At 45.8% G+C, this 20,891-nt stretch overlaps 1 protein-coding gene across 1 annotated transcript in view; it reads right to left on the bottom strand.

Annotated features, from left to right (window-relative positions):
- MGAT5 (alpha-1,6-mannosylglycoprotein 6-beta-N-acetylglucosaminyltransferase) overlaps positions 1–20,891 on the bottom strand; it is a 196,558-nt gene that overhangs the window by 3,364 nt on the left and 172,303 nt on the right. Inside the window, exons 13-15 of the mRNA XM_084255260.1 lie at positions 20,649–20,765; positions 14,487–14,561; positions 1,836–1,993 (exon numbers count right to left, since the gene is read on the bottom strand). Coding sequence (XP_084111386.1) covers positions 1,836–1,993; positions 14,487–14,561; positions 20,649–20,765 — 350 coding nt within the window. The remainder of the gene's footprint in view (positions 1–1,835; positions 1,994–14,486; positions 14,562–20,648; positions 20,766–20,891) is intronic.

Raw genomic sequence — 20,891 nt, 5'->3', positions numbered from 1 at the left:
AGAGCCCCAAGCCCCAGTTATTTAGTGTTTTAGAAGACACACTTGGGAAGGCAGCAACATGGCAAGCCAGGCTTCACATTACCATGGGGCCCTGGTTATGGACTGGAAGCCCCCCACATGGGGCCAAACAGGCAGGGGCTCTGCCTTCCGGATCCTGGTCCCAGTCCCACCGGCTTGGGCAGGCTCCGTGTTTGCACTTAACCTCCAGCACTTACACCTGGTCCTGCAGGAGCACAAAGACAAGCTTCCCTTCCCTGATTCAAGGGGACAGAGTAGGCCGCTCCAAGGGCTAAAATTATGAGATACAAATTTTTTATCCTATACAACAGGCCTCCAGGTCATGGAGACCCAAAGAGTGCAAGGACTTCGTCCACAACCAGGCCCCAGGTTGGAGAAGGGAAAGCACAGCAGTGGCTGCTGGAAGCGCCCGCTGCTGCCTGGCCTTGAATACAGATGGGCAGGGCCTGCCCACTCCCAGGTAGCACTCTGTGGACTGCTGCTCATTAGATCTCACCTTTCGGGAACAAGGTATTCAGTAGGGCCCTTATGTTCAGAGGCTTAATTTCAAGCGGCTTTATTGCAAAATCAGCATTCACCCTAGCCTCCTAGGGAGAAAACCCACACGTTTGCAGAGTGGGTGGCATGAGAAGCAATCGCATAGCACAGGACCACAGACAGCTCCGCACCATGGCCTCGGCTTGTCTGGGCTCTGCAGGGAGTTCAGGGTGGGGAGGGGCCGCAGGCTTGCACCACGGCCCAAGCCTCTGCAGAAGGACTTTCTGCTGTTTTTAGCACTGGCTGCACATTACCTCACCATCATCCAGGATGACCCTATTTTACGTGTGAGAGAAGTGAGGAACAGAGGATTCTGTCCCATTGCTCCCCTTCTGATCCCAGACTTCTGCCCTGGATAGGGTAGGGATAGCAAACCTCTAGAAGGAAACACCTAAGTATAGCTATTAAGGTGCAGGGATGGGGAGAGGGAGGCTGGTTATTAAGATATATGTGGTGAGTGTGACAAAAATTAGGGGCACAGATTTAGCACTGACAGGGCTCATGAGTCAGAGGCCAGAGAGAACTCACGTGGAAATTTGGGAACTGCAAATGCCAAACTCAAAATGCCACTGCAAAGGGAAACACATGACATCCCTAAAAGCAACTCAAGACCAAGGGGAAAACTTAAGCTACACAGAAGGCCTCTCCTGGGGCAGCTCTGGCCTGTGTAGGTGCTGCACTCACCTCCCTGCCAAGGGACCAGCAGGATCAAGGCTACTCATGCCCCCTGCAATGCACTGTGTGCTAACAGTGCCGGAAAAGAGCGCAGAAGGGGGCAGGGGACTGCCCCTGTGAGATCCCCCGCGACAGTTCTGTGCCAGCTCTTTGCCCATTCACTCCTGCCTAACACCAGGTGAAGATTGTCACCTGCTGCTTGGCCAGACACTATCTGGCTCCTCCGGGGGAACCCAAGTGTGGGTCGCTCTGTGCTTGTGGTCTGGGCCCACCTCTTCTCCCCATGGTTCTTGGGTGTATCATTAGCAAACTGAACACCTCCCACAATCTCCAAGCCCAGACATGGCATTATTTATGCAGATACAACACCCCCATTTAAATTCTAAATATACCACGCCAGGTGACCTCATCCACCTAACAATAAAAATGCTGGGTGAACTTGCTCTGGTAGGTGGGTGGGGGCTGGGGGTGTCGTGCTGCAACCTGCTCCCCCTTCCCACATCTTTTTCTGACAGCCCACAGGCCTGCAAACCCAGCTCTCACCCAGAAGTGGAGCTGGAGGCTGAGCAAGCCCACTCCTACCCCCCCTTCCCTCAGACACTTACTTGAGCATGTCCTTGTCTTTGTTGAGGTGCTGGAAGAAAGAGGGCTCGCAGATGAGCTGGTTCTCCTGGCACACTTGCTTGCAGGACTGCCCGGGCTTAGCGAGCTTCACCTGCAGGGCACTGAGAGGCGGCCACATCACCTGCCCGTGGCAGAAGTCCTAGAATGACAACGAGGCTGTCAGACAAGGGACCCAGGGTGCAAGTGCGGATCCCTAGTCTGCCAAGACAAGGGGGGATTCCCTGCTAGTGAGGAATCAGTGGAGGGGAGGAGGAGTTGGGAGCCAAACAGACTTGGTTAACAGGTTGAAGAGGGCTCAGCTAGCACACGTCCTTGGGGCCCCGTCTTCAACCTCTCTCACCACTCTCCTCAGCTGCAGAAGGGGAGCAACAGCGATCTCTCCCACTGGGGCTGGAGTGTGAGAAGGAGCCCATGGCCTGTGCACAGCGCTCTGCCTGCCAATCAGGGTGGCTACTCACTAATATCACCATCAACAGTGATGCAACCCAGCTATTTCAAGCCTCCGCCCTGCAAGGCCCAGCTCCAGGCCCACCGTCACCAGCTGTTCTGTTCCCTCTAACTCCAGAGACATTTTCAGTGTCTACCTAATTTGGCAGTTATCTAATGTGACAGTGCTCTGAGTGCTACTTTTGCCTTTGTGAGGGGGCACAGCTAGAAGTCTGCAGACATCTCTGACAGAACCTGCTGTGGGGTCCCGGCCTTGGCCGGGGCTCGGTGCTTGCTGGCTGCAAACAATGACAACGTGACACCAGTTCAACAGCTAGAGAGAGTGTGAAGACATGTGGTAGGATGGGAAGTAACCCGGCAGCCCCTGCAAAGATGCTCCCCACAGCACAGAAGGTGTAGAGGTGCCGGGAGGGGGGCAGGACAGTCATTGCTGGGATCTAGAAGGATCTGAGGAAATCAGCCCGGCCAAGGAAGGGGCAGAAGGGGGTGACATTGGTGGGGAAGAGAAGTAACCTGTACGCGGCGCAAACAGTTGGTGAAAAGGAGGATGGAATGGAGCCGGGGAAAGAGCAGACGAGGGGCCAAAACACTGACTTGGGACGTTAGCTTTCACCTCAGCTGTGCCAGAAGCAGCTCCGAGTAGGTGCCAGAGGCAGGAACTCAGGCCCCGCCAGCAATCAGAACCCGTTCTGCTCGCCCACAGATGGAAATCTGGCAACATTCTTCCCAAGCCCGCGGTGCCCAAGGCAGAGGGCACGGCCGCCGCAGCAGGCCTGCAGGGCTGTTAGCTCCTCGGGGACACGCTTGCCCGCAGACGTGCCCAGGGGTGTTCAGATCCTGGGCTCTGAATTCCACTTACGGGAGTTCACCCCACGGACACCGAGCGACACATGTGCAAGGAAACCTACACCGTGCGCAGGAATTGCTAGAGTGGAAGCGAAAGTCTTAAGACAATAGAAAGGCGGAATTGAAAAAAAGGTATTTAATGTGGGCATGGAAACATCCCCAGGACACACTGAGAAAACAGCAGGGTGAAGGGTGGTCCCTTGGGTGTTTCTACCTGTGCCACGCGCTGGGGGCAGCCTGAGGGAGCCGGATACATACAAAGGCGCCTGCAGAGGAGCCTCTAGCGGGCGCCGCTGAGCCGGGAAGCGGAGGAGCAGGGTCAGGAGCGGTGAGGAAAGTGACTTTTCAACACATGTCCTTATGGGAGATTTTATTTTTCCCGTTTCCCTTTCTCACTCTGTGTGGCTGAGGAAGTAATTCATAATCTCTGGGCTCGGGGCTCCCAGAACTGGCACAGGCCAAGGAAAGCTGCGGGCCCCTCCGCGTCTGTCCCTTCTGCAGCGCGTGCATTTTGTTGTTGAACTGGGCTGCGTCTGAATTAGCCAGCCAAAGGGAGCCAAAAACAAACAATGTGAAATGCATTGCAGGCTCTACAGGAGGCTGGTAGGTCCTGCCTCTCCTTTTTACCAGCTGAGAACCTTCTGGCAAAATATAGAGCTTCCTAAAATCTCAGTTTCCCCACCAAAAGATGAAGATGATGACCGTGATGATTTCCTAGGTTCCTGCTTGCTCCGCCTTCCTTCCTGAAGGAGATAGTGCTACTGTGTGCCAAGAAAGGCAGCAGCAGGTAGTCAGCACTCAGTGCTGGCTTCTTTTCCAGTCTCCTCAAATTCATAATCAAGACCCCACAAGTGAGACACACCCGCCATCCTTCACACAAGGGGCTTCGGTGCCTCAGTCTGGGGCAGTCTGGCAGTTCACAAGTAGAAACCCTTACGGCAGTGGTCCGGAAACCCGGAATCTGAATTCATATCAGCTGAAGATAGAAGATTCTAGAAGGGTCTCATATTTCAGAGGTGATAGAAATAGACTGGGATCATTTAATGCTATCAGGATGCAGCTTAATTTTCTGAAAGGGATGCTTGGAGGGAGGGGAGTGTCCACTGCCCAGGCCTGACTGCACCAAACACATAGCACTCAAGGAAGTTCCTTATCTGATTTCTTAGATTCGTGATGCTCTCAAGGTTACAATCCGTGAGCTTGCTAAGCCACCAGCAGCACAGTAACTTGGGTCTGGATGCTGTTACTACGGGTGACGGCATGACTGCGGAGGCCCGTGGCTCTCTGCACGAGCATGGCGTTCACTGGTGGCCGTCACTGTCTTACCTGACAGCACATGGAAAGTGACAACTGTCCATCCCATGAGGACGGCTCTCAGCAAAATAGGAAGATCAAGGTAGTTACCGATGATTGGAGTTGAGGGAAACACAAAGTGCTGCTTTCGTATTTATTTTTCATTCTTGTTGGCAAAGGCAACAAGAGCTAAGGTGGTTACCTTAGCTCATGATTCTTTTGGAAGCAATCTGATAATTCCTACAGCCTTTAAATATTAGAATAAAGAGATTATAAATACAGCATACACTGTGGTCTACTGTGTGGCTGTCTGGGACAGGCAGACAACTATAAATGTAGGTGAGATCATGGTGGCTTCTAGAACCCAAGGGAGACTTTCTCTACTTCCAGAACTTAGCTTGGGCCTGGCCTCAGCTAGCTGGGAAATAGAGATCCACAGGGCTGACGGCTCAAACTTGGGCTTTCATAGCTTGTAAGAAAACCAGCGAATGTCTCTCTCTACACAACACCTGTAACCAGAGTCGAGATAACATCTTTACACCTGTTGAGCTTAGAGGGCCCTTCTGAAACTGCTTCTTAACTCATTCTCAGCCTTTTATGGTATGTGAAGCAGCCCAAGGGGTGAAACCAAAATAAGGGGAAAGATGCTGTTGCGTGAGACTATGTGATGTGACCAAAAGTGGCTTCAGTCTGAAGCCGTTCCACTCGGGCTCTTGTCATGCTGTTCCTCCTGATGTCAACACCACATGTTCTTAGAGAGAGTCTAACACGCTCGGGTGAGGGCGGAGAGCAAAAAGTGGAGAACAACAGGTGCTCCACCAGCACTCGCACCTGTGCCCGGCACCAGGGAGGGAGGCACTGCACAACTGGGGAAGCCCTGCAGACAGGGGGGCCTGCACCTCATCCTGAACAGGACAGGGGAGTACCCTGAGGTCTGCACAAAGGCAAGTGGTCGCCAAGCTCCAGAGCAGGCGGCGCTGTCCCCTTAGCTCATCTCTTAATAAGCCATCGTGGCCCACCTCTGTGAGGTGCTCAGGGGATCTTCACTCAAATACACACAAACTCTAGGGTCCCTGCTTGTGGTCACTGGGCGAGCATTTTCTCCATAGTCTGGGGGGCCAATAGGATGAGGAATTGTAAAAATAGCAGAAGGACCTACGTAAGGCTTTGTGAAGCATCTGGAAACCCTGAAGGTGATAAAGTTTGACCAGAGGGAGACCTGAAGGTGTCTCCAGTAGTAAAGTAAAGGAAGGGAGTATGGGGATACAGGGATCTGGTCCCCAACAGTAGGATTTTGTGATGAGAAGACAGCTATTATGAGTTGCTGCCTAGGCATTTTACAGTAAGCCAACCTTGCTCACACTCCCAAAATCTGAACATTTAGATAAGGACCTGTGCTTAGGATCCCTGCCACTTTGCTTTTTCTGGTGCACCTTTTAAAAATAATCGCTTAGAGGTGAGCCCACAAAAGTTGGCAACCTCTACCCCAAGCACCTTATAAGTAACAGATGATTTCTACCTCGCTCTCTAGCTCCTGCTCACACATGGCCTGGAATAGGAGACCACCCATGCGTGGGCTCATTGTGCCCCCACCTCACCCCACGCCTGGAATCTATAAGTAACAGACCTGTGATACTGCTTCCGTTGAGTGGGTGTACTGAAACTGCACCTGCAAGCTAAACAAGGTTTAGCTTCCTTCCCAAGGTTTTCACTTCCCAAAGTGGCAGCTCAAATGTGGGCCGAGCTCCCTGCCCACCCTGTGGGGGTGGTTTGTGCCTCCTCTGGGAGCAGGTCATGGTCTGCATGTTCTCAACATACCAGCTATGGGCCCTAAACACAGATCTCACTGATGTCCCTCAGGCTCTCCCTGCATCTTTTACCTCTGTAATGAAGACAGATAATACCATCAGGCCTTCATTCCTTATGCAGTGATAAAATGAGAGGAGTGGTAAGAACCTTGACATGTGGAAGATAATAGTCCAAGCTGGACCATTATTTGCTGCCAGGGTGCAGAGGGGAAAGCTGAGCTGCCTCTGTCCACTGCATACAGGACACAACAGAATAGCAGCCCCATTACAGCCCTTTCTCATCTTGGGGAGCCACCCCACTACTAGGTGGGTACCCAAGGACGGCTGGAGGTCTGCTGTTACATTCAACCTCAGAATAGGCTAATGTGGCGATGCCATTATTTGCTGCCAGGGTGCAGAGGGGAAAGCTGAGCTGCCTCTGTCCACTGCATACAGGACACAACAGAATAGCAGCCCCATTACAGCCCTTTCTCATCTTGGGGAGCCACCCCACTACTAGGTGGGTACCCAAGGACGGCTGGAGGTCTGCTGTTACATTCAACCTCAGAATAGGCTAATGTGGCGATGCCAACTGGCCCTGTCTCCTTGCAGGCACTCATTCATCCAACAAATAATGGCTGAGAAGCAGAAAAGCAAAAATGGTCCAGAGCTTGGACCACCTGCCTTTGATTCTCACTCAGCTCCTCCATTTACTAGATGAGTGACCTGGGCTACTTACAGAACCTTTGTTTGCCTCTGTTTCCTCGATTATAAAATGAAGAAACTTTCAATTGCTACTTTACAGGACTGTGGTGATGATCAAATTAATACTTCAAAGTGCTCAGTAAAATGATATAACTAAACGTACTAGAAGTGGGAGCTCACTATGTAAGGGACTTTTCGAGGCCCCGGGAGTGACTTAATAAAAGAAAGCCAAAATCCTTGCTTCCCTGGAAAACAAAATAGACAAATTACAAGGGACATGTTAAAAGGTGGTAAGTGCTATGGAAAAGAAGAAAGTGAAGGAAGGAGATTGAGACTGTTGAGGGGTAGGGTGTCCAGATAAGCCATCACTGAGGTGACATTTGAGAAAAGCCCCAAGGAAGTAAAGGAGGGAGCCATGAAGTATCTGGGGGAGCATTCCAGGCACAAATACGCCAAGAGCAGATCCTCTGGCACCAAAGTCAAGCACGCACACCAGGTCCCCGGAAGTGCAGGGAGTTCCACGTGGCTTACGCAGTGCATGTGTGTTTAAATAGGAGATAGCACTAGGAAACCCCAGAGAGAGCACACGGAGCTTTTGGGGGACCCATGTAAAGGTCTGGCTTTTCCTTTAAATGAGATGGAAACCACAAAAGTTCTGAGCAGAGGCACTATGGGACCTGCTGTGCTGAGGACAGACAGCAGGGACAGCAGCTGAAGCAGAGGAAAGACAGGTAGGAAGCGAAACACCAGTACAGGAGAGAGATAATGAACTCAGACTAGACACAGGCATCTTTGTTCAACAGACCCCCATGAAACATTTATGTCATGTGTGGACTTTGAAAGGTTTTCTCATCCATTCAATACTTTACAACTGCCTATTAAAGCCTGTGCTGGGTGCTGGAAATACAAACATGAATGAGAGAGAGCTCACAGGCTTAAGGATTAAAGCACAGTCTAATAAGAGGCTAATATTTTAAAAATTATAGAACAGCACAAAACAGATACAGACATAGGATGTAAAGACCACTTAGAGGAGGAAAGCAATTAACTCCATGGGGAGAAAAAAGGTGGTAGCAGCACTGATCAGAGAACGTTTCCCCAAAATTGGGATTTGGGGGCTGGGTTTTGTAGGCTGAACAGGAGTTAGTGGTTTATCACTAATATGATGCTTTGCAGATAACTGACATTCAATAAAGAACTACTGAGTTGAATTGAATAGTTATGGCATCGTGGGGCTTTAATAGTAGCATAAATAGAAAAGAACAATATTCTAATCCAGGGAAGCTGCTACACAGCCAGAACAAGACATAAAGAAGTAATTTCCAATCTGTTAACAAGCCCACTTAGAAAACAGAACATCTGTAATCTTTCCCAACAATTCAACCAGTCACCAAATTTCCCTACATTTGCTTGACTATTCTGATATGTTCATGTAATAACTATAAAAAGAAAATATTTGTTAATCACAAATTTATGTAAAAAGCAATGATCTGAACAAATGAACGTAACAAACACAATGTGACGAAGTAAGGGCACTATCTTTATAATGAAGGCTAAGTAACAGCCAGGAGACAACATTACTCACAAAAATCCATGAAAGCTAGAGAAGACAGGGTGGAGAGTGGCTTCCTATGACAGCAGGACTTGGTGGCTGTTCTGGCTTCTCTCTCCTCCTTGGTTGTACAGAATGGGATCCTGCACACAAAATCTCCCCCTAGCCCTCGCCCCCAGTCCTGTTCAAACCTTTAACAGAGTTACTATGTCCAAGACATAATAGATACAAATGAATTTCTGTGGAACTTATCACCTGGGGCCAAGAAGACACTGGAGATACTGGCCTGGAGGCAGGATATAGAGAAAGTCAAGAATTTGAAAAAAGGCTAGGTTACAGGCCATGAACAATGTGGGGTTTGAGTGAGGTTTGGCCAGCTCTTTGCTACATGTGGGAAATCCAGGGCCAGGACTGATGATTTCAGTTCCCTATCAGTGCCCACCATTGTCAAGCTATGCTGTCGTCAAAAGTGACTTTTGTTCAAGAATGGGCCCTGGGACTGGTTTCCAGAAATGAGCATGAATTTGTGTTTCTTCAAAGGCAACAGAGTAGTGGTTGAGAAGCTGAGCTGTGGTCGTAACCTCCATGGATGATCTACATACATACAAGCCCACAGTCAACACGCTCCCTCTCTAAAGAGTCAAACAAACCTGCTGCAACCCATATTCTTTTTCAACTATGAGTCTAGCCGAAGAAATGAAAACGTACACGCACATGCATGCAAATAGTTAAGGCGGTGCTCTTCACAACAGCCAAGTGGTGACAACATCCAAGTGCCCACCAACTGGTGAACAGATTAGCTGTGGCATATCCAAACTCTGTAGTTAAAACAAAGTGAGGTGCAGATACATGTTACAAGGTGCAGGACCCTCAATAACATGATGCTGAGTGAAAGGTGCCAGAAATCTCCAGCAAAGGCAAATCTACAGAGTAAGAAAAAACAGATCAGAATTTTCCTGGGGCTGGAGCAGGGAGCCAGGACTGAGTGCAAGTAGGCACAAATGAGCTTTTTGGGGTGACGAAAATGTGATACAATTAGTGGTGGTAATTGCACAACTCTCTCAGTTTGCTAAAAATCACTGAATTGTACCCTTCAAGGAGTGAATTTCATGGTTTGTCAATTAGATCTCAATGATGTTGCTTCAAAAACATACCATGGTTGGTTGGTTTCTGGGTTTCTGCAGCAGCAGGTACCAAAGGCATTCAGAAGACTGACTCCGTGCCAGGCACTACTCTTAGTCCTAAGTATATATTAATCTATTGATTTCTCCACCAAACCTATGGGGTAGGAAGTATTATCCTCATTTATGGAAGAGGAAATAGTACAGTAAGGTTAGGAAACTTGCCCCAACTCAGAGAGTGGAGACAGAGCCAGACAGGCAGGCTCCAGGGTTTAATCATTACATTCCCTGGCTCTCTGGAGGCAGGGATGTCCAGGGAAACAGTAGCTGCTGATTTTTCAAAGAAAAACATTCCCCCAGCTAGTGCCAATGCTCTCCCTCTTGCCATTCCTTTTCCATTTTCTCTGTATCCTGTCACCTCTGCCACTCCTGCCCACCCTGCACTGTGCACATTCACCAGCTGTCTGGTACCTACAACACTCTCCATGGAGTTCAAGATGGACCCTGATGAACCAGCTTTCCCGAGAGCTGAAGCTGATTCCACAGTCGATCAGCACTTGGAGGTGTTAACTCTTTCTCTGTATCTCTGGAATGCCAATCACATCGAATTACACAGCTCTTTGCTAAATAACATGAACACAATTACTCTGTATCCTTATAAGCATTGAAAATAGGGATGAAGAGCCCATGTGTGGTTTTTAGAAATCAACTTTTAGCAGAAACCACTCTACTCTCTGTCCTAAGGCACAGATGCAAGTCTTTCCCGAGAAATGAATAATGAGAACCTTGACTGGCCTGGACACACCCAGGTTAGGGAAGAATCGTGCTCTTGATCTTAGATTACAAGGGATTTCACCTTGATACTAACTCTCCCACCATCACGGGAGAGCGCATTTCCTTAGAAGAGCTGATTTAGAAGGGCATGAAATCCAAATCAAGATTTTTAGTGAAGGAGCACGGTGTGAGGGGGGTGGTATTGAAGGAAAAAGTCATTGGTTTTCCGAAAACCAGGATCCTTCCCCATTGGGTGCCTGTGTCTGGGCTGGCTGGGTATGGGATAGGCTTCCTGCTGTCAATTGCTCAACTGTACATTGCAGCCTGGGGCCTTCTCAATTGCTGTCAATTGGCTTCTTGGCTCCTGCTGCCTTGGGTGAGCACGATGGGCAGCTTTGAAAGGGTTCTGACATAAAAGCTTCCTTGTTCCCCTCAAAGATCACACGGAGGACTCTGAAGGCAGAGATCAACCTAATTAGAGCCGCCGCGCTCCTACAGTTCAAGGGATGGGAAACCAGAGCTGCCGCCACCTCTTTGGAGCTTGAGGCTTTCCTGTTCATACCAGAAACACCCTTCTCTCCAGCCTCACTGCTTTTTGAAGATATTCTAGCTGCAAAAATAACGAACATCCCAAGCTCTAAAATACTGGGCCCCTGTGCTAATGATTAGAGGTAGAGACTTATTCTCAGCCAACAGGGTTCTTGGCTTCTGGGCTCCCCTCTGAAGCTGGGGAGACATTATAGATTCAATAAAACCCTCCACCGAGGACTGAGATAAACTGAAAATGGGCCCCTATATTACACACTTAGCAGCACTGGGGGAATGCTCAAAAAAAAAAAAGTGTCCTAGCTATAAGATTCCTACGATTATTTTTCTGAAGCAGCACCCTGATAGCATCCCTACCTTCATTTGGTGTTAAAACCTCTCTTTAGCTTCTGTTGTCCCAGATCAAGTCCAAATTCTTCAGCTGAACCTCAGCACCTTTTTATGATGTCTCCTCCAGGTTTCCTCTACAGCACCTCTCCTTAGTCATAACTAACCTTCCCATAATTCACCCCAATTTCTCTCTTTTATTTTAACCCAGGTACCTTTGTATCTTGACATATTCAATCCTACCCAGACTCCCAAGTCTGCCTTCAGGACTCATCCTACAAAATGCTTTCCACCTACCCTCTCTCCATGGCCTCTGCTCGCCAATCTTGCAGTTATGAGACCCTAAAGCATCGCATACATGGTGCAGCTTGCCATGGACTTGACTAGAAGCTCCCGAGAGAGAAACTGGCCCTTTTGCATCTCCAGTCCCCTCCCCCTGTCTCAGAGAGTCCACAGAAGACTCCAGCTGACAAATATTTACAGAACGGATGAATGATTAAACAATAGCAGGCAAAAAAGAAATCTCTCAATTTCTGTGAACTGCAGAGCTCTGCAGAAAAGTCTATCCTAGAAAAGAGTGCAAAAGGGCAGTTTTATTAGCATATTTTGCAGAGGATAATTTAAGTGACACATCTTCCAAACCTGAAGGCCCAAGATAAGTTTCCTGGTTCCTGGTAGACATGATAAAAAGGATATGCACGCAGTCACCCTTTCACTCATTTATCCATTCCTTCAACTGAGCACCTCATGTGCCAGACAAGGGGCTGGACACTTGGGATACAGAGGTGAATGAGCTGGGTATGATCACTGATTTATGGAAATTCTGTAAGGTCTGTTTGGAGAAAGAGACCTTTCTATTTGAAAGGAAAGCTAATAATAACAGATTCACAGAGAACAGGCCTCAAGAACTTATTAGGACTGACTGGGACTTGAGTGTTAGGGAAGACAGAAATAACAGCCTTCAAATAAACCTGATAAAGAATCTTTTTACACATGGTGGTGAGTAACCATTTGCCCAGAGAAGTGAAGACAGGAAAGGAAGTGGAGACAGAAACAGCAGCAGGGATCCCAGTAAGATCTCAAATAGTCTCCTATGACAGCAGCAAAAACTGTGATTTCTAAAAACCGGCCTGAAAGGAGGCCACAGTTCCACCCTCTACCTTCAGGAGCAGCTGGCAGCAACCTGAGGTAACAGAAAGCTGAAGGAAAGTTCTGGACCACTCCCTGTCATTTAAGGTCCCAGAAATGCTGTGGTGCAGGACCAGGCTCAGACCAACCATGAAACCTTGATTTCATGACCACGAGTCCTGGCTCCCATTATCTGGAGAATGGGGTGATTACTGCCACCCCCCAGGATTACAGGAAGGATTAAACAAGATGGTGTACTGTGCCATACTTGGTACATGTTGGCATAAAGTCTATACAAAAATGTCTGCAAGAGTTAGGATGAAGATACTGTCATTCTTAATTCAGCTGTCACATAAAGACTGAATGAGATAATCTTCAAGTGCACATTATCTGATAAGTAATATTACTGATAAGTAATACTGTGTAATAGATCATTGTTTACTTATATAAGAATATATCCATTTGTATCATATGCTAACATAGTATATTAATTACTCAACAGTACAGTAAATCTTAATGTCACTGATAGGTTCCTGGAAACCAAGACTTTATGCAAAACATAATGCAAGCAGGTCCTGAAAGAATATCATTTCATTTAACAATTGCAGGGATTTCATTTTTTTTTTTTTATCATCAATGTTATGAGGAAAATGAGCAAATGATGTTATTTGAGGACCTCCTATGCCAGTTTGCATTCATTGTGTGCAGTGTGCCAACCCTGTTCTAAGCAAACACAGATATTAACTCATCGGGCCTCACACTAGCCATGTGAGGTTCTGGTATGTTACTTTACAGGGGAGGAACTAAGGTGCAGAGAGGAAGAGTTGTGCCCACATCACACAACCGGAAATTTATGGTGGCGGGAACCAAACCTAGGTGGCTGGGCAGCAGAACATGCTCTCTTGCTGCTACAACACCAGAACATCATACACACCACCCTAAAAGCCCAGGCCCTTGAACTCGCCCCCTCCCACAGCAGTACCCAGACGCCACTGCTCACAGTCAATTACCTCAAATCTCCTTGAAATCTATCTTGAACCTATACTGTACGCCTCCTTAACACTTCAGCATACCATTTCTATTTTCAGCCTATAAAATTCCCATCTCCTATTGTGTAAAGATCTCTTGATCACCCCAAGACACTGTGCTTTGCCCAATAAGAGGAGCCCCTTATGTTGGAATCTGGTCAAGGAGTTCATAGTCCCTTACCCACAGGGGTTCTGTGTCTATTCCTAGCAATGTGCTGCTTTTGAAGCCTAAGGAATTACAGTGTTATAAAATGATGGCAGTGATGCTCTTGACCTTTACTTCCATGAACCCAAGTCATAATTTCCAAACTCTGTTGGTGGTCTTGGGCTCTTGGAACCCTCCCTGGCTTTGGAACAGAAGTTCTGCTTTTATCACTATATATTCTTAGGTTTCATGTAAAGTTTCATTTGAAAAGGGGTCTTGTTTAAAAGATGTTTGAAAACCATTAAAAAATCCTAACATATTTGGAATTATTGAACATATATTAAAGGACTGCTTAGAAACCACTGGTTTCAGTCCTTGCCTTTCCTTGGGGTGGGAAATGAAGATCAGGCAGGAAGACAGTGTCATCTCTCTGTCCCCATCCCTGCCCTGGTCTTTGTGACACCCCTCAGAACTCATTCAGAGCACAGACAGGATGCTGATGTCAAGGAGATTTTTACCTTGACTTCCCAGTCTCTCACTATAATTTCCATTTGACCTTTCTCCAACATAGAACATTCTTACCACTATGGGTGCTTTGGTGATGGGAGAGCTACAGAGACCACCCCTGAGGGGAGAAGTCTTATGCTATCAAAAATGACGTAAAATAAGGGTACTTCATTAAAAAAATCTCTATATCTCTAGTTCTATATGTATGTCAAAAAAGAACATTATTACCTCAAGAACAGACTGACTCTCTCGAGTGTCCATGACAGTGCATGCTTTAGAATTCCTACAAGCCATTATCCAGTTTCTGGAGTCTTCCAAAGCAGAACAATAACCACAGAAATATAGCAAGCTCCTAAGTGTTTACAACAGCCTCTCAGGTAACGGGGTGTACACACAGCAAAGACAGAGACCTCCGCTGAGCCTTACCTGTTTTTCAATGAAGGCATTGATTCTTTGCAGCATTCCCTCACATGTAAATTCATATGGCATGTATGGCTCAATCTGAAAAGACAGAAGATAGTATCATGAAAGAGGGGGCCACAGGACATGTGACACTAGTCCTCACTGGTGCACTCATGCGCAGATGCTAACACCTGCAGGCAGCCCATTGGGGGGCTAAGACTTGAAGCTGGAAGTCAATAAACCTGGATTCACCACCTCATCATGCTCCTTGCTAGTTGTAGTACCTTGAGCAACCTATCTACCATGTCTGAGTCTCAAGATCATGTGTAAAATAGCAGGAAGCAAAACTCGCATCTTTTAGCTGTGGTAAAGTTTATGTGGACAAAAGGTGAAGTGAATAGTGCGGTGTCTAGCACACAGTAAATATGCAACAAAAGGTGGAAATATCACTTTTAGAGGAAATCTCCCTGTGCAGGCTTCACAGCTGTCTTTGTATCTTGGTGAGTGACATGGGGCACACAGGGACTTAGCCATCATGTGCTGAATGAAAGTATACCCACTGCTCTCAGACAGCCCAGGATGAGGAATCCATGACAGTGGTAAAAGTACTGGTGTGTGTTAATAGGTGAGGTTTGCACACACTCAAAGTGTAAAGCAAAAACAGAAATAGAAACTGCCACAAAGGATTCAGCCAGAGGATCTTGGGAGGCTAGAAGGCCCAAGTCAACTGCTGTTCATGCTGGGCTTTTAAGGCCAGCTAAGACTGAGGAGGGTCAAGAGGTGGGAGATGTTCCAGGTGGAGCAAACAGTGGAAAAAAGTCATGAAATAGAATGTCAGGAGAGTGGAGATCAGGACTGTGGAGGCTGTGAGATAAGACTCAATGGCTTTTCCTAAATGCCTTGACGTTTCTATGCTGAGGAGCCTAGACTTTATTTGTGGGTAGCAGGAAGTTTGAGAAGGTGCTTTTGTGGGATAGGGGAAACAATCTGATTAATATTGTGACAGCTGAGTTAAGGGGAAGCTACTGGCACAGTTCTTGTGCCAACAGTATGAACCCAGCACTTTCAGGAGCAGTCAGCTAGCATTACCAATTTGAAATAGAAGTCTTGCTTGGGAGAAAGCCAAGTCTATTAGAATTTCAGAGAGCCCCAGGGCACCTACCAGCCATAGGATGGAGGGAATCTTCATTATCTTGCTCTTAAATCTGTACTTGACTAGCTTAAGTTTATAGGATAGAAACATCTGAGTTGAGGCCTGATAACAATGGGACAATCAACAGAAAAGAGATCTTTCTGTGGGCACCAAGCAGTTGGTATCAGGGATTTGCTCTCATGTGTTCGTGTATTTATACATTGCGTTTTAAATTTTCTTTAACATTTTTAATGTCATAATCTAGCTTCCAATGTGCAATACCAGGTGGGCATCACAGAGGTCACAACTCAGACATCCATTTCCACATCCATCCGAATAAAAAAGAGATGGAAATGCCTGCTTTGTAATATCAGGGCACAACTATTCTGCTGGAACAGAGATCATTCTGTTCCTAGAGAGTTTATCTCTGAAGAGTTCAGAATACCTTGGAAAAACTGACTTCTATGTTCTAAACTTGCTCCTTCTTAAGTTTTACACTTGCTATGCCATCTCTGACCCAATCATAGCCCTTCCCACCAAGTGCAAAATTTTCCTTTTCTTTAAAGGATATTTATATACTCAACTATGGGTGAGTACACAAGTTTTCTATAACTGTCCTAGAGATACGGTTCCTCCCCGAAGTTTATAAAAGAAGACTTGGCATATTGGACTCATTTATAAAGGAACAAAAAAAATTCTAGAGTGAAATAAACAAACATTAGTGGTCAGCTGGGATGAGATCAACAGATCCAGTTATGTGGTGGGAAGGAAAGAGATTTCTGGAGGGTCATTCCTGCAATGTATTCCTAAGAGCATCCATTAGAAATGGAAGTAAACTAAAGGGCTCAAAGCAATAAATATTGAAGAATGGCTCTTCCTCTGTTCTCTTACCAACCAAATCCAGTTTAATCAAAGAGATGATGACTCATTAATTGCTTTGTGCCCACCTCACTGTTCTAAAGGATATGACGCCAAACAATTTTCCTATAAAGGAAACCCAAATAAAGGAAATTATATTCTTAAACCATGTCTGTTAGTGAGCGCCACCATTCATCCTGCTGTGGACAGGAGCAAGGCCCTCTGTATGGAAGTTTCCACACCCTGAATGCAAGGATTAAGAGTACTGGGCATGTCCCCGTGTGCAGATTGGGGGCTTGTGACAGTTGTCAGCATGGCAGTCCTTCCGGGAGTAGTCAAAGTCCCTTGGGGTATTTAATGAAAAGAATGCTCAACCCACATCCAGTCACTGAGAAAGTGGAATCAGTCATGGAAAAGTGGGGCGTGTTCTTGTCTAATTTTTGTGAAAAAAGGACTGTGTCACTTGCATGGCCACAGGAAGAAACCTGCAGGCTGCATTGTGGAGTTGCTGTAGGCTTTGGAAAACTTCCATTTTCTTCCGGTCTCCACTTTACCTCCCTTCTTATGGAATTTCCATTTTTCTACATTATTCCTGTAGGGAATTGCTCTCAAAGATTAGCTACCGCTCCATGATCCCACCTGCAGAGGCATCATTCAGTGAGAACATCTTAGCAGGTGCCAGAAGACTGGGACACCGGGCTCCTCAATTTACTAGGTCATGTCATTCCTCCGCTCAACACTACCCATCATACTTAGATACAATATAGAATCCTTATCAAGGCTTGTTTAAAGGCTTACACATTTTGGCTCCTGCAAAACCTTTTATGGTCTCTGTTATTACTAAAGACAAGTTGGGGATCTTTTATATTATTCTTTCCCTCGATGCAAGAACATTTTCTTTTCTGGCTAGTCTTAAGAACTTTTTCCTTATCTTTTGTCTTCAGTAGTTTGGTTATGATGTATCTGAATGTGCTCTTTTTCATATTTATCCTGCTGGGTGTTCACTGAGCTCCCAAGAGCTACAGATTTTTGCCATTCATAAATATTAGACAATTGTTAGCCATTATCTTGTCAATTATGTTCTCTGGCCATTTTCTCTTCCCCTGAGATTCTAATTACACATAAGTTGGGCTCATACTGTTCCACAAATCTCAAATGCTTTTTTAAAAATTTCATTGTTTTTCCTCTTTATGTTTCAATTTGGCTAATTTTTATTGACAAGTCCTCAAGTTCACTGAAAATTCCCTGTCTCGTACAGTCTGCTGGTCAGTCCATTGAAAGAGTCCTTCATTTGGCTGTTTCTCAAAAGCCATCTATCTCTCTGCTGAAGTTCTCCATCTTTTCACATTTGTTGACTACCTTTATTGCCAAATCTTTTAATTTTTCTTAACATGTTAAGGTTGCTGTTTGGTCATTCTAACATCTGGTCCACCTCTAGGTCTGGACTGATTGGCTTTCCTTTCTTACTGATGGGCTATGGGTTGCTTTTTGGTCATGTAACTCAAAATGTTGTAATTAAATGAGAGAATTTGGCACCAAATTTCTGATGCTCTTCTAATAGTATAGGGATTTAATAGTTTTTGTATTAATCTCACTGCTTACTCTGCCTCTCTTTCCTACTCTTAACTCTCCTTTATTATACGATTTTTCTTTTTAAACATCTTTATAGGTCCGAAGACCTGCTTTTCAATGTAGGTTCCACTACTTACTGGTTGCCTGATCTTGGGTAATTTCTTTAAGTTTCAGTTTTCTTATCTATAAAATAAGAATAACAGTTCCAATCTCACAGAACTATAGAGGCTTAAGTACCACTTAGAAAGATGTATCCATAGATTCTAGAGGTGAAAAAAAGGTCATTCCAGATATCATATACTATTATAATCACATTTTTTAAAAGTGGCCTTAAATAGTTTTTGGAATAAGGGTGGAAAAGGTTGATCAGGGTTTTAAATTTACAGTGCTAAAGTTTCAGTGGCATGAAAACCACCACCTCATATAAGAGGAAGCAGACAGAACCCAGAGTCCCACCCTCAGGGCTTATGTATCAGGCATTTCATTAGACCTCTATTTGATAAGAGGGATCTACCTAAAAGGGATTTATTTACCTAAAAACTTTTGGACTTCAGGATCCAAGATTTTCTGCTTCTACATTAGCTTTGAAATCAGTCCTCTTTAAGGGGATATACTCTTAAGTGTTGTGGGCTGAACTGTGTCCCCAAAAGATATGTTAAAGTTCTAATACCCTGTAACTGTGAATGTCACCTAATTTGGAACAGGATGTTTGCAGAGTTAATCATGCTAAGGTGAAGTCACCTGCATTAAGGTTTGCCTTAATCTTACATGTCTGCTGTCTCTTTAAGCAACAAAGAGACAGACACATACACAGGCAGACTAGAGGCAGAGAACAAAGTGCAGCGGTTTACAGTCAAGGAACAACTGGGGCCACAAGAAGGTGGAAGATCAAGAGAGACTCCTCCACCAGAGGCTTCAGAGGGAGCGTGGCCTCAGCAACATCTTAACATTGTACTTCCAGTTTCTAAAACTGACAGAGTGAATTTGTGTTGTTTAAGTCCCCACACCTGTGGTTCTGTTAAGGCAGCTAAAAAAGAATCTTTGCTCTCCACAGCAATGACTCTGGGGGGTGAAGTTTTGGGGGTGCCACAGATATGTTGGGTCAGCCGTGTGATGCCAGGCTCAGTACTTCTCCTAGCGTGGTCACCAGAGGTCTAGGGTACTTCTGCCTGAAACTGTTCAGACTGGGATTCAGACGTTATTAATGGCAGCTCTGAGCGAATACGCCAAAGCTCTGCCAGAATCTCCAAAAATGGGGCAGGACATGCACAGTATGTGGGAGTGCTCGTTCCCCTGCAGATGTTCCTGATAAGCTAAAATCGGAACACAATTTATCTCCCATAGGAAAAGGAAAGAGGGCTTTTAACATGGGCCCCCTTGTTATTCCTCCCCAGCCTCTTCCCCTTTACTCACACTGTGCCATCAGCGCATGCCCTCCTGGCCCCGCTTCTCAGTTAAGTTTTGCAGATTCCCACTCACCCTTTAAGACTTAAGTCAATGCTGCATTCTCCAGAGTCTTCCCCCCCTGCCACTCCTTAATCTTTTGTATGTTGTTATAAGCCCTGAACATACTATTTTATATTCTGCTCACTTGCAAACATCTATTCCCGCCTCCGTGTTTCCCATCCATCTGTTAGGTAAATCACTATGCTAGTTACTGAAAGTACAGCAGTGAGACAGATATATTTTCCTGCCCTCATGATGCTTATAATGGAAAACCAGACTATTAAAAACAAAAATAATATATATTGCTAATATTGACTAGGCACTACGCAGAAGACACTGTACCTAAGCACTTTATATTCAGTATGTCACTGAATCCTCACAAGTGCTCTGTTAAGCAGAGACTAGCGGAATATATGAGAAAAAAGGAAACTGAGGCACGGAGGCTGAGTAACTGCCTGAGGGGATGCTGCTAGTAAGAGAGCTGAAACCGAAAGCTGTCAGACCCCAGCCTGCCCTTCCGACCACAACTATATTGCTTTTCGTAACAAACTTCAAGAGTGTAAAAAAAGTGTTCTGCTAGGGAGCAGGGAGCACTAAATTGAGCTGAAGGCAGTTCCGGTGTTGGGAGACAGAATTAACTTAAGCTGTCCCCAGGGGTGTAAGCATCCTACAAAAAGGGAGTTATTAGCCTTAACTACATTTATGGAAATAAGCATCCCTTACAGAGATGTCACTCACACAAAATTCTATAAAGTGTTTAGGTAAAAAAAAAAAAAAAAAAAAAAAAAAAGATGCTGTAAAAATTTTTTCTCAGTATTTCCTTAATACTTTCTCACTTTTTTGGAGGAGAGCAGACCCATTTTCTTTGATCTTGGCGAGTGATACATCACTAAGTGACAGAAGCAAGTATAATTCAAACTCTTCTTCCTATGTCTGGGCCCGCAGGGTCATGCCAGAGGGTCTGTGGAATCAGCAGACACATCTGCACACTAGCTCTGTTTCCATTTCACAGAACATCCATGAAATCCCCAAGTCAAATCCAACAGGTTGGCCATTTTCTAATTCCAGAATTAAAACAGTATGGACACATTCTAATTAGTCAAACACGGGGCCTGAGATGCTTCCTGAAAATTCCAGTTCACATTACAAATGGGGAAAGCTGGAATAAAAGTAACCACCTTTTGACTTAAAATCGCTTTCACGGCATCTTCTACTTCTTCCTGGTTGTTGAGGTCAACAGTCCAAACATGTGGTCGGCCGATGAAAACTTCAGCATAAGGATGCTGGGATGTCAGCTGAGAAGAAAAAACACAACACCTCAATCTCACAAACACGGCTTTTTTTAATTAAAAAAAAAAAAGACTGTGCTAGATGAAACACTATGCTTTTTAAGGTACAAGTGGTAATTACGAAGGTAACAA

The sequence above is a fragment of the Talpa europaea genome (genome assembly GCF_964194135.1).
Source record: "Talpa europaea genome assembly, chromosome: 1".
Classification (NCBI taxonomy): domain Eukaryota; kingdom Metazoa; phylum Chordata; class Mammalia; order Eulipotyphla; family Talpidae; genus Talpa; species Talpa europaea.
This window is presented reverse-complemented; position numbering and strand designations above follow the sequence as displayed.